General features: G+C 39.3%; 1 protein-coding gene across 10 annotated transcripts in view; it reads left to right on the plus strand.

Annotated features, from left to right (window-relative positions):
- Positions 1–1,912: 1,912 nt before the first annotated feature.
- Positions 1,913–13,597, plus strand: part of LOC116460429 (zinc finger protein with KRAB and SCAN domains 8) — a 35,660-nt gene continuing 23,975 nt past the window's right edge. Inside the window, exons 1-6 of one of the 10 annotated variants that reach the window (XM_032141568.2) lie at positions 1,913–2,538; positions 3,323–3,426; positions 9,131–9,639; positions 10,301–10,442; positions 12,581–12,672; positions 12,995–13,118. In XM_032141568.2, the coding sequence (XP_031997459.1) occupies positions 9,223–9,639; positions 10,301–10,442; positions 12,581–12,672; positions 12,995–13,118 (775 nt within the window). In that variant the 5' untranslated portion in view covers positions 1,913–2,538; positions 3,323–3,426; positions 9,131–9,222. The other 9 variants (XM_058432212.1, XM_032141569.2, XM_032141572.2 and 6 more) reach the window with 9 other exon arrangements.

The following is a 13,597-nucleotide window of genomic DNA, read 5'->3' on the forward strand; positions in this document are numbered from 1 at the left end:
TTAGAGATAAGGAACCACTCAGGCTTAGTGATTAGAAGAATGATAATGATATTTAAGGACCACGTCTGGATAGTTAGGAAGGCTGTCTCAAGGCTGTTGCAGTCACATAAGTATGAAGTAATTAGAACTGAGGATGGCGGTTATGTTAATGGAGAAAAGTAACATTTCAAAGGGGAAATCTGGCTCTGATAATTTCTCCTTTATCTCCATGTTTCATTGAGTAAACTAAGGAAGCCTTTCAAGCCTGAATAACTTAGAAATTGGTGATATTATCAACCAGTCTAATGGACATGTGGTGATAACTCATTCAGGTTTTAACTTTGCATTTCCCTTATGAATAATGATTACTTTTTAGTGTGTATACTGGCCATTATTTTATATTTTGTAAAGAAAGTGTTCAAATCTTTTGCCTATTCGTGTTGAATTATCTTATTCATTAAATTGTGAGAGTTCTTTATATATTCTGGATAGTTCTTTGTCAGATAGATGTATTACAAATATTTTCCAGTGTGTAGCTTTTTCTTCACTTTCTTAATGGTGCTTTTTTTGAGAAGATTTAAATTTTGATGAGAATTTAAATGTAAAATTTTGAAGTCAAATTTATCAATTTTATCTGTTATAATCAGTGTCTGTGTGTCCAGTTTGAGAAAACTGCCTATGGCATGATGCTGTTTTACTTCCTATGTGTACACAACTTTGTACATAGTATGTGCAGTCATAGTTGTGTGCACATTGAATTTGTACAACTACATATGTGCACAACTTCAGACTTAAAAAATTATTTATTTGTTTATTTGTGTTGAGACAGGGTCTTGCTCTATTGCCCAGGCTGGAGTGCAATGGCAGGATCTCAGCTCACTGCAGCTTCTGCCTCCCAGGCTCATGTGATTCTCCCGCCTTAGCCTCTGGAGTAGCTGGGACTACAGGAGCCCACCACCATGCCTGGCTAATTTTTGTATTTTTTGCAGAGATAGGGTTTTGCCATGTTGGCCAGGCTGGTCTCAAACCCCTGAGCTCAGGTGATCCTCCCGCGGCTTCACAAGGTGCTGGGATTACAGGCATGAGCCACCGCGCTCAGCCAAAAAAGTTATTTTTTAAATGTAAGAAAAGAAACTGAAAGTAGAGTTCTAGTCTGTCACCAGTTACTTCCAGTTACCATCCCAGGTGGAAAGCAACAGCTGTGAAATAAAAAGCAAAAATAAGTACTTTGAAGGAGTCCAGAAGCACTGTAGCTTCCTAGTGTTTACTATTATTTACTTGTTTTCATGTGATAATTAGATGACAAAACCCTTAAAGCAAAACGACTTTGTCAGTGCACAAAATATTGGGGAGTTAGTAATTGGGAAGGGATAGAAACGTTGGTGGCAGCTACCAGCAGGAGCAGATAAAGAGGGAAATTAAGGTGAAAACTGGAGGAGCCCTGAGAACTCAATAAATAGGTGGTTGGGAAAGGTGCTGAAGGAAATAAATACATGAGACCTAAACAACAAAAAATAACACTTAACCACAACCTCCACCCCTGAAATCCTATTAGTCTCAAAAGTTAAAAAGCTCTAATGCAACAGGTCTGTAAAGAATGAACATAGGGCCAGGGTGGTGGCTCATGCCTGTAATCCCGGGACTTTGGGAGACTGAGGCAGGAGGATCACTTGAGCCCAGGAGTTCAAGACCAGCCTGGGCAACATAGTGAGACCCCCCCCTACCCCGTTTCTACAAATTTTCTTTTTTAAGCTGAGGGTGGTGCACACCTGTAGTCCCAGCTACTTGGGGGGCTGAGGTGGGAAGATTGCTTGAGCCCAGAAGCTTGAGGCTGCCGTGAGCTATGATCACACCACTACACTCTGCAATAGAGACCCTGTCTCAAAAAAAAGGCAAAAAAAAAAAAAAAAAAAGACTAACAAAAAAAGAATGAACATAGATTTGATCCCCAAATCTTGTGGTATTAAAACTAGGGTCTACTCCCCAAGCTTACATCATAAGTTTAGCATTAAAACTGCTAAGCAGCAAAGCATATGCTGTAAGCGATAGAAATTCATTAAGATAGGAAAGAGTGGGAAATATGTAAAGATCCAAAAAGAATATATATTTAATTACGATTTTTTTGAATACTTAATAAAATATGCTATTCCTAAGTGCCATGCCATAGGGATTTCACAAAACTATGAACTGCGATTAGCAGGAATTCCTCATGAAGTTTGTACTCTATGTGAGAGGTCTGGATGTATTTATGAATCGAGAACGGTAAAGTACAGGGTATGTAACGGAGCCAAACACGAGTCCAGTTGGAATCCTAAGGATCCATGAAGTGCCCTCCTCCAACACTTTCCCAGCCTCCTGTTCACAGCTCCAGCCTCCCCACGTCGGATACCTGCCCCCAGGGGACCGTTACTATTGACAGCGAGCGCGCGGAGCTGCACGGGCACACAAGGCGGAGGGGACACCAAGGTCGGCTATTCCCCAGCATGTTCACTGCCCCAGCGACCGCGCAAGCCTGAGGCACGCAGACGCGGGAGGAACCCGAGGCACAGCACACAGCAGGTGAGGGGCGTGGTACTCCGGTACCCTCAGTCGGCCGACCATAGAGCTTTAAGACCTCCAGGACTCCTAGAGAGCTTCCGGAAGTGCCTTTGGGGCAAGATGCTTACTGGCCGGTGTTGTGCCTCCGCAGATTTGGAAGTTAGTGGCCGGAGGGGCCTGGTCCGAGTACGGCTTTCATCGCCTTTACTCCCCGACCTTCCTCCGGGTCTGTTTATCCATTGCAGCCTCTCTTCCCCACGACGGGGCGCCGCTGCAACTCACAGTGAGTACGGTCGGGCTCGGCCGGAGGAAAGTGGGTGCTTTGTGGCTGGTCCAGGCCGCAGCTGAGGACTGGCCTGAGGGGTCCGGAGAGGGGCCTGTGCGGTGTTCCGCGCCGCGGACCGATTCTGATGCCTTAGTTGCTGGTGCAAGCAGAGTACGTCCCCACGAATTGCCCTCGAACTCTTTGCGAGGGAACCTTTTATGAAGCTATTTCTTCATAGATAATCGTTTTGTGGTATGTTTTTGTAGTCGATCGTGTTTATCTTAAAATGGGGAACTGCCTCCCCCATATTATTTTTTATCCAACTATTTCCAGGGTCTGAATTGTTTTCACTTAGCGCTATTTTGCGTTTAGGTCACAACAAAATTCTCAGTTTTTAAAAAAGACATATTTTGCTTTTGGAAGCCCCATTTATCCACGGAAACCAATTTTTGCTGTTACTCTTCTTTCTTTAATGTATTCAGAAACTGGTGGTGTGTTGACTAGATAATTGTACGAAAGTTTTTTTTTTTTTAATTTCAGGGTAATTCAGAATTCAACATTATCAGAATGCCTATTTCATTTGTTAAAGCAAACTGAAGTTAGCCAACGAGGAACTCTGGGAGGGCCCCATTTCCAAAACTCTGGTTAGTCGTGAGTAATTTTTGTCAGGCTACTTTGACTGCCACCACCACCTTTAAAAACATATTTCTGTTGTTTGTTAGTTCCGTTGAGTATATTTACGTAGCAATCATTGTTTTAGCAAATACATACATGGTTTGAATTTCTGTTGTGTTTAAATGTAAAATGTGATAGATGTTAATTAAAACTTTCAGCTAATGCAATTTGAGATAAAGCATAGTATTGGCTTCACCTACTTTTTCTTGGATTTTAAATCCTGGAAAATGTCTTTTTTGTTTTGTTTTCAGTTCCCAAACATTTCTCAAATTAGACATAGTCTGAAGGAAGAATACATTCCTTCTACAACTATTGAAAAAATAATGCTGTTAAAATTGAGTTGTGCCTTCAGCATCTCACAGGATTATAGCATTTAAAATCCAGAGGAAGCTTTAAAGATTGCCTTTTAAACTCATGTAAACTTGACTAGGTGTTCTTTAAGGAGACTATGTAAAAATCAGCCTATATCCACACAGTGCTCACCAACTTAATACAGGCATGTACGCACAAAACTGAGAGGAAGGTACATAGTGGAGTAATTTTGCACTCAGTTATTTATAGGTTGTAATTCTCAAAAACTAGCTGATTAGAGAGGGAAGAGACTTAAAAAAAAGGAAAATTAGCCACTAAATAGAATAATCAAGATGGGCAATGGGCAAGACTTGTTGGCTGATTTGGTATAAAAAATGAACAAACCTGATAATTAGCTGGTTTTCATCAATGTCACTATTGAGACTTTTTAAGACCACATCAACAATATAAAGTTCTTGAATGCAGCGCACTTCACATTAAAATATTTTATAGCCTCCTGTACTGGTAAGTAGTGGGATTGCACCTGTGAATAGACACTGCACTCAAGCCTGAGCAACATAGTGAGACCCTGTCCCTAAATAATAATAATAGTATTTTGTAGCCATTATGGATGAGGATTGCTCAGTAATAGATGGCCAGTTGTTCAGTAGTTAAAAATGAACCTTGGCTTTAAGGAAATTTATAAGAAAACATGGTAAGACTACCACTATATAATATCACATTCTAAACAGAATTTATGTCCCATGTATTGACCTTTAAGTTTTTAACATTAAACCATAAGTAGCTATTTTAAGAAAATTTAAGAGTTTGTTTTGATTTGAAAAATTAAATTATTTTAAAATTAGCTAAGACCATTTTAAAATAAATTATCTTAAAATTATAGATAATTTATTCAAACAAAAACAATTTGTCAAAACCAAATTGATTACCCTTTCTCAACAAAATGTCAGCGTCTTCCTCAAATTCACTCTTCCCCCAAATCTCACTATTCTAGCAAATTCCTCCACTTTCCTGTAAAGTCATAATCAATGAACTATACCCCCAATGTTAATTGATATATTTAACCATATCTTTTGCTCCTTGGTTCTTCTGATCTGTAGTTTACTCCCCACCCTGTTGTTCTCGGCCTTGTCTAACTTTAAAAATAATTTTCAAATTCCCTTTCTTTTCTCTACACACTCTCTATGTAGGATTTGTTTGTTTGTTTGTTTGTTTGTTTTTAACCTTCCTGGCACTCTTGGATGGCCTTTGAGTCTGTGAACTCTGCCGAAATTGAGTGTACAATTTTGGATCTGTGGACATTTTGCTGGAAAGAAGTTCTGTGTTTTCTTTAGGTTGAAGAGTCTATAAACCAACCCCACCTCCCCCCCACAACTCCAAAAACTGAAAAGATAAGCACTGCCTTGATGATCCGTAAGGGGAACTGTATGTACAGTAATCTGATTTGTTTCCTATGTACCTATCTCTTCTTTGTGGACTATAGGTCTTTGGTTTTATCTTGATGTTAGCATCTCATGACAACTGGTTTTGGGTATGCTACCTTTACTTACACTCTTCTTCATTCTCTACAGTGTTGTCTGAAATACAAAGATTAATGGTCACCTCTGTCAACAAACATTTGCAATAAGGCCATGGCCACATTCTCACAATGTGATAAGTCCTATATTTGGACCATGTAAAAAATGCTTTGGTAGGAATGACAAATGGCAGGGGGATGACAGAGAAGAACTCATGAAAAAGGTAATAGATAAATTAGAGTTAAGAGTTAAATGATTTTAGGCCGGGCGCCGTGGCTTACACCTGTAATCCCAGCACTTTGGGAGGCCGAGGCGGGCAGATCACGAGGTCAGGAGATCGAGACCATCCTGGCTAACACGGTGAAACCCCATCTCTACTAAAAATACAAAAAATTAGCCGGGTGTGGTGGTGGGCGCCTGTAGTCCCAGCTACTCGAGAGGCTGAGTCAGGAGAGTGGCGTGAACCCGGGAGGCGGAGCTTGCAGTGAGCCGAGATTGCACCACTGCACTCCAGCCTAGGCGACAGAGCGAGACTCTGTCTCAAACAAAAAAGAGTTGAATGGTTTTGGCTGGACCAAGATTTATCAACCTTGGCATTGACACTTTGGGCCAAATAATTCTTTGTGGTGGGGGCTGTGTTGAGCATTGTAGGATCCCTGGCCTCTATGTACGAGATAATAGTAGCGCCCCTTCCCCCCAAGTTGTGACAACAAAAATATTTACAGACATTATGAAAGGTCCCTGGGATGGGGGTAAGGACAATAATGCCATCAATTTTGAACCACTGAGCTAGAGTAAAGAACTCTGTAGTAGAATGGAAGTATGAGAAAGCCACAGCCCAGAAAGGCTTTATGTAAGTGAGTTTAAAGTAGATATAGCTAGCCAGGTTTACATTCATAAAGGGCCTTGCATACCATGCTAAAAAATTTGGTCCCTATTGAAATATTTTCAGGAGGTGAGTCATATTAGTCATATTACATATTTTTTAAAAATCTCTCTGGCAGTATAGGGCTACTGTAAAAAAAAAAAAGTATCATAAACCTGGTAGTTTAATAGAATAGACACTTACTGTCTCATAGTTAGGAAGGCTAGATGTCCAAAATCAGGGTGTCGCCAGAGCCATGGTCTTCTAGCTTCTTGTTGTCACTGAAAAACTTTGGCATTCCTTGGCTTGTAGCTGCATAGCTCCATCTCTGCTTCTGTAGTCACTTAGCTCTCATTCATCTGTGTGTCTGTGTCTTCACATGACCTTCTCCTTTCTCAGAGTCTGTCTCTCTGTGTCTTTTCTCCTTTTAAAAGTGTGCCAGTCATAGTGGTTTAATGGCCTACCCATTCCAGTATAACTTCATCTTAACTTGATTACATCTGCAAAGCCCCTATTTCCAAATAAGGTCACATCCACAGGTACTAGAGGTTAGAACGTCCGCATGTCTTTTTGGGGGATACATTTCAACCCACAGTAGGCAATATTGTGGAACATGAATGGGAAAAAAGCATAACCAAAGTTACCATTGCAATTCTAGGCAAGAGATGATGTCTATACCAAGGATAGAAACCATAGACATATATTTCACAAAGAAATAGGATCATGAAATTGAACTTTTTTTGGATATCAGGTCTTGTTTCTAAATCTCACTCTTACAAGAAATATAAACATGTTCTGTGTTTGCTATTGCAAATATGGCTAATGTTCTTCGATTCTATCAATAAGATAAAGATATGGACCTTTGCCCATGGGGAAAATACAATTAAGTTATAAAGTCAGAATTCCTTTGGAACTAATAAATATACAGTTATGGGAAAAGTAACATTAAAGCAATACGCATTTAAGTAACAGAGGTATAGAATGAGAGGAAAATAATTTCCAGTTGGAGTCACCAGGAAAGGATTTTTAAAGGCAGCAGTATTTTATCTTGTCCTTTAAGAAGTAGTGTCGGTACTGATAAAAGAAGTCAAAGAAGACTTCAACGGAGAGACACATTGTGTTCATGGAATGGAAAACTCACTATTATTGAGATATCAGTTGTCCCTAAAATGAGCTATGGATTCAGTACAAATCCAATTCAATAATTTTTTGTAGAAATTAATACACTGATTCTAAAATGTGTATCAAAAGACAACAGAACTAGAAAAGTGAAAATAATTTTGAAAACGAACAACAAAGTTGCAAGACTCACCTACTTGATTTCAAGATTTTAAGTCACACAATCAAGACTATTCTGTATTGGTGAAAGAATAGATGTATAGGTCAATAAACAGAATAGAGATTCCAGAAATAGACCCTTATATATACGTACATATAGTGAACTGATATTTGACAAATATACAAAGACAGTTAAGTAGATAAAGGAGAATCCTTAAAATGAACCTCCATCCATACCTCAAATTCTATACAAAAATTAACTCAAAATGGATCATAGGCCTAAATGTAAAACCTAAAACTATAAAACTTTTAGTAAAAAACAGGAGAAAATATTTGTGACCTTGGATTAAGCAAATATTTCTTAGATATGACATCAAAAGCACAGTCAATTAAAAAAATGAACTTTTTTTCTTCAAAAGTCCCTATGAAAAGAATGAAAAAGAGGGAATACTTGCAAATTACATATCTCATAAAGGACTTGTGTCCGGCATATATAAGAAACTCAAAACTTAATTTTAAAATAACTAAATTAAAAAATGGGCAAAAGTTTTGAACAAATACTTCACTAAAGAAGATATATCGATGTTAAATAAGCACATAAAAAGATGCTCAACATTATTAGTCAGTAGAGAAATGCATACTAAAGCCATATGAGATATTAAAACCATAATGAGTTGCCACTACACATACACCTATTAGAATATCTAAAATTAAAAACAAAAACAATATCAAGTGCTAGTCAGATTGGTGAGCAACTGCAATTCTCATATACAGGTAGTGGAATGCAGAGTGCTTTGGAAAAGTTTTGCAGTTTCTTATAAAGTTATACATATATGTATTTTATGACACAGCAATTTTACCTCTGAATATTTGCCCAAATAAAATGAAAACTATATTCACACCAAAACTCATGCAGATGTTCATAGTGGCTTTATTCATAGTGATAAAAAACGAAAACAACTCAGATATTGTTCAACTGGGAAATGGATAAACATTTAAACATTCCCACTCCAGAATCTCACATAAATAAAATCATATAGTATGTAGCCTTCTGAGTGTGGGAGTAGACTTTTGGGTTGTAGGTGTCGATAGGGCATCCAGGTTCCTTGGAGTGCTCCATAGAGAGTTTCTGAGTTGGAGGTCACGTCCATAGTAGGGGAAGTTAGCCTTGAGATAGGAGGAAAGATGAGGGGCACGGGTAGGATAAGGAATGTTAGGTAGAGAAGAGCAAAGTGTTAGGAAAGTTTTTGACATTACCTTGAATTAGATTATATAGAAATTAGTCTCATCTGTTAAAAGTAAGGGAAAGGTTGAGAGCTGAAGTGTGTAGAACCAGGTTAGTACAGCTGGTGTATTGAAGACTGAAAGGGGTTAAATGAGCAGCCCTGAAGGCCAGCTGAGATTAAACACAAAATTTCAACTAGACTCAGTCTACATGGTTTCCTGACTTTGCTTAGCCATGTTCCACATCCCCAAACATGGTGATGAAAGCAGAAGGAAGGGTTTTTCTATGGATGGGTTTAGCATGACTGGCATGGCAGAAAGTTAAGGAAGTAAGAAGTTATTTCTGGAACAGTGGGGAGGATCATTTAATTGGCCAAGCCATGAAGTCCATGTCATGCTAAGGAACTTGTTAAGATACCATAGTAAGTTACAATGACTTTTGACTTGCCTTAACACTATCATATTTTCTTCATGAAGAAGTACCCTTAGAAAGAGGCCATCAGAAGAGTCTTCTCTTAAGAAGATAAAGAAGGTAGTGGAAACGAACTTCCTGAGCTTTTCAGGCTCTAATGGCTGAAGAACCAAGAAAGCCTTCAGCCCCATCCCCACCAGACCAGACTCCTGAAGAGGATCTTGTAATCGTCAAGGTAGAGGAGGATCATGGTTGGGACCAGGAATCTAGTCTGCATGAAAATAACCCTCCTGGCCAAGAACTGTTCCGCCTGCGCTTCAGGCAGTTATGCTACCAGGAGACACTAGGACCCCGAGAAGCTCTGATCCAACTACGGGCACTTTGCCATCAGTGGCTGAGGCCAGATTTGAACACCAAGGAGCAGATCCTGGAGCTGCTGGTGCTGGAGCAGTTCTTGACCATCCTACCTGAGGAGCTCCAGACTCTGGTTAAGGAACATCAGCTAGAGAACGGAGAGGAGGTGGTGACCCTATTAGAGGATTTGGAAAGGCAGATTGATATACTAGGACGACCAGTAAGTAGAAGGAGGTGTGCGTGCTGTGACTGTGGGAGTCCTGGAAGCTTGGTAGAGGGACATAGGCATCACAGTGGGAGAGCAGATGCTTAGCATCAGTTTCTGTTGGATAAGGATGAAAATAGTTTTAGTGTAGTATGACTTGTAGAGTTCTTTTTACTTTTGTAAAGGATATAAATCCATTTTTTTCTTTTGTCATCATAACATCCCTACAGCTGTATTGTTCTTGTTTGCCGGATGGGAACTTGATGCATAGAAAGCTTAAGTTAATTTTTCAGGGGCATCCAAATAATTAAAGGTAAATTTGAGACCAGAAATCAGGCTTTCTAGTTCCTTATTAAAAGATTTTTCTACTGCATAGCACTGCTTTAAGTTTGTTATTTTCCTCCTTCCTCTGCCTTAGGAGCACAAAATATTGGTGTTCTGTGTAATAGGGAAGGCATCAGCAGAAATCTTTTCCTTTAGTACTAAGCGAAAATGATGCCTTCCTTTCTGTGCTCATCTACTTATTTGTGTTCCTTACTGTCCCTAAGAAGTGAGGGAGATTCTGCTGCTTCCTTCCCCAAGCATATATCCCTGCAGATGTGTTCGTGGTCCTCTTTCATTGTTCATTACATTTCGCAAAGGGATTCCTTATCATCCAACTGTCCGTTGTTTCCAGGTCTCAGCTCGCATACATGGACGTAGGGTACTCTGGGAGGAGGTAGTACATTCAGCATCTGCACCAGAGCCTCCAAATACTCAGCTCCAATCTGAGGCAACCTTACATAAATCTCCAGTGCCCCAAGAGTCACAAGAGATAGGTGAGTAGCCAGATTTCATTGATGATAAGGGGGGGAGGTAGAAATAAAAGTCCATTTGGGATACCTATGTAGTTCCTAAAGAACCAGGAACTAAAATCCTGTTTACAGACCAGTCCCAATGTCTGTGTTTAAATGTTTAGGCTTCAAATATAGATTATTCTTTCTAGTGGTAAACTCATGAACAAATTAAATAATTTGCCTATTTTTTATGTATTTACATATTTCTGTTACCCCAGTACATTTACAACCATTTTTGAGGTTATGCTGGTATTGTCATGCCACTTAATTTGGAAGTATTTCAGTATGTATTTCCTCAGACAAGAGCATTTCTTAGGTAACTTAAATAAATTCCTAAATTTATCACAATTAAGACATGTAGTATTGCTACAATACTAACCTAGGCCACAGTTCATATTTTGACAGTTGCCCCAATTATGTTCTTTCTGGTTCAGAGTCTAGTCTGGCTTCACACTTTGTGGTTAGTTGTCATGGCTGTTTAGTCTCCTTCAATTTGGAATAGTTCCTCAACCTTTCTTTTTTTCTTTAAAGAGTACAGGTGTGTTATTTTGTAGAATGGCTGCAGTTTGGATTTGCATGATGTTTGATCATGTTTACACTGAGATCATATATATTTGGCAGGAACACCTCACCCTGCCAAGGATACACAACCTAAATCTTAACAAGAGATGTTGTACTCCTTCTTAGGGGTACAACAGGAATTTGTCCTATTATTGGTGGTGGTATCTTTGATGACTTGGTTAAGGTTATTCTTGCAGGGTTAATCATTGTATAGTTACTATTTTTCCCTTTGTAACTAATAAGTAATTTGTGGAAGATACTCTTGAATGTATTTAAATATCTTAGTCCTCATTAAACTTTTGTTGCTAAAACACTAGTTTTAGTATTCATTGGTGCTTCTTGACTGACTTAGTGATTACTAGAATGGTTATGAAATAGTGATTTTCTAACTCTGTCATTCCTTCTACATTTCTTTATTGTAAAGGAGAGTGCTCCCTTCTCCCAATTTTATTATTTTTTATTTATCAGTATGGACTCAAATTTGTATTTATTCCATAAATATTCTGTTACTGTCTTTATTTTGTTTTTGTTTTGTCTTCGAGACAGAGTCTCACTCTGTCATCCAGGCTGGAGTACAGTGGCACGATCTCAGCTCACTGCAGCCTCTGCCTCCCGGGTTCCAGCGATTCTTAATCCTTAGCTTCCCCAGTAGCTGGGATTACAGGCGCACGCCACCATGCCTGGCTAATTTTTGTATTTTTGTAGAGATGAGGTTTCACTATGTTGGCCAGGCTGGTCTTGAACTCCTAGCCTCAAGCGATCTGCCCACTTCAGCCTCCCAAAGTGCTGGGATTACAGGCATGAGCCACTGTGCTCGGCCACTGTCTTTATTTTGCTAAATCATCTCAGATTTGGCCATAGAAGGCCCCTTCAGTCTGGCTCTTGTGTCCTCTTGACATTTTCCCATTGTTTTTTGGGGATTTTTTTACTTTATTGCAGAATGAGATGTTCCAGTCTCATCTTCCCCTGCATTTCATATTTTTTCATTTGTGTGATTTAGAGTAGTTTATAAATGTGAATTTTTAATATTTCTAAAGAAGCATTAAAACACTTAATAATTCTTGTCTAAAGTCTTAAAGCTTGTTGCCTGAGATACAGTAATCTATATTTTAATAATAAGCTGTTTGATATCTATAAAAAGCAAATACTGGAAGCCATAGTAGACATTTCAGAAAGGTAATGAATTAATAGAGACTGGTTGATTCTGATGTTTGGTTTGCCGAGAGATCAGGACCTAAGGAAATACTGTATACAGCCCCAAAGATAGAAGTAGTTTTGATGGTAGAGAAGAAATTGTAAAGTGATTCCTGTTAGGAAACCAGTATACTTTCTATTTTTGAGTGTAACTTCAGTCTGACTTCAGGGACATCGGGGTGCATATGTTTTGTGGGGGCAACCATAGATATGGCCCCAGAATCCAAGATATCAGCACTTCATGTGCAAAATCTTTGGCGTACATGTATATCTGCTGAAATACAAATAATTTGGAATGGGTAAGTGCCAGCTCCCACAATCACAGAACAGGGCTGGTCTCATTCATAGCTCTTTTCTCCTCTCAGCCATGTCTACTTCCCAGAGTCCTACTCGTTCCCAGAAAGGAAGTTCTGGAGACCAGGAAATGACAGCTACACTTCTCACAGCAGGGTTCCAGGTGAGTTGTGCTCCTTCTCACTGAAACCCCATAGCTGTGCTTGTCAGTGTTTGTGGCATCTGCCTTATATCTTGACTGTCTAGTTTGTAGCAGTACCTACCCAAAAACTTGTCCCCAAAATTCTTTTGCCTAGGGACAGATTGATCCTGAATTTCCCCCAGTAAATATCATGCATTTTCCTCTTCTTCCTAGCTGTTCAGATCCCTTTACATAGTACATTCCCAAGTTGTAATCCTCTTCCAATACTGGTGGATCTCAGGCTCCATAGGTTTGAGCTGTGGAACAGTCCCAGTCCCCAAATGGGGATCTTGTTTTGTTTCAGACTTTGGAGAAGATTGAAGACATGGCTGTGTCCCTTATTCGAGAGGAGTGGCTTCTTGATCCATCACAGAAGGATCTGAATAGAGATAACAGGCCAGAAAATTTCAGAAACGTGTTCTCCCTGGGTAAGGAAAGCTGTGGTTATTATTGTCATTTTAGATTTTTTGTTTGTTTGTTGTTTATGTGTATAGTAGCTACAGCCTTTCTGAAAGACATAGTTAAGTTTAGACTCAGGATCCAACAGAGGGATATAATGTTGAGATTTCTTGAAATCTTACATGAAACTTCTGTTCTCCTGTCCAGAACTTCCTTACATTTTGTACCAGGGTACTGGCGTGTTTGCCAGTTGGAAATTGACATCTCACAGGTGCTCTCTGAGTTCATACATTTCTTCTCCAAGTTGTCATGGGATTCCTACATATATTTTTCTCACAGAAATTAATTGTATCTCCTCCCTTTTGATGACTGTTTGGGCATTTTCCCATTTCTGTCCTGCTCATTAGTTCTTTTAGTAGTTCCATGTTCCTCTCCCCAACTTTCACCTCACCTCAGTTCATCCTTTCCTGACTTTAGTTCCCCTTCCAATTAACTCTCTTTTTTTAAT

This window comes from Hylobates moloch, unplaced genomic scaffold (genome assembly GCF_009828535.3).
Source record: "Hylobates moloch isolate HMO894 unplaced genomic scaffold, HMol_V3 SCAFFOLD_20, whole genome shotgun sequence".
Classification (NCBI taxonomy): domain Eukaryota; kingdom Metazoa; phylum Chordata; class Mammalia; order Primates; family Hylobatidae; genus Hylobates; species Hylobates moloch.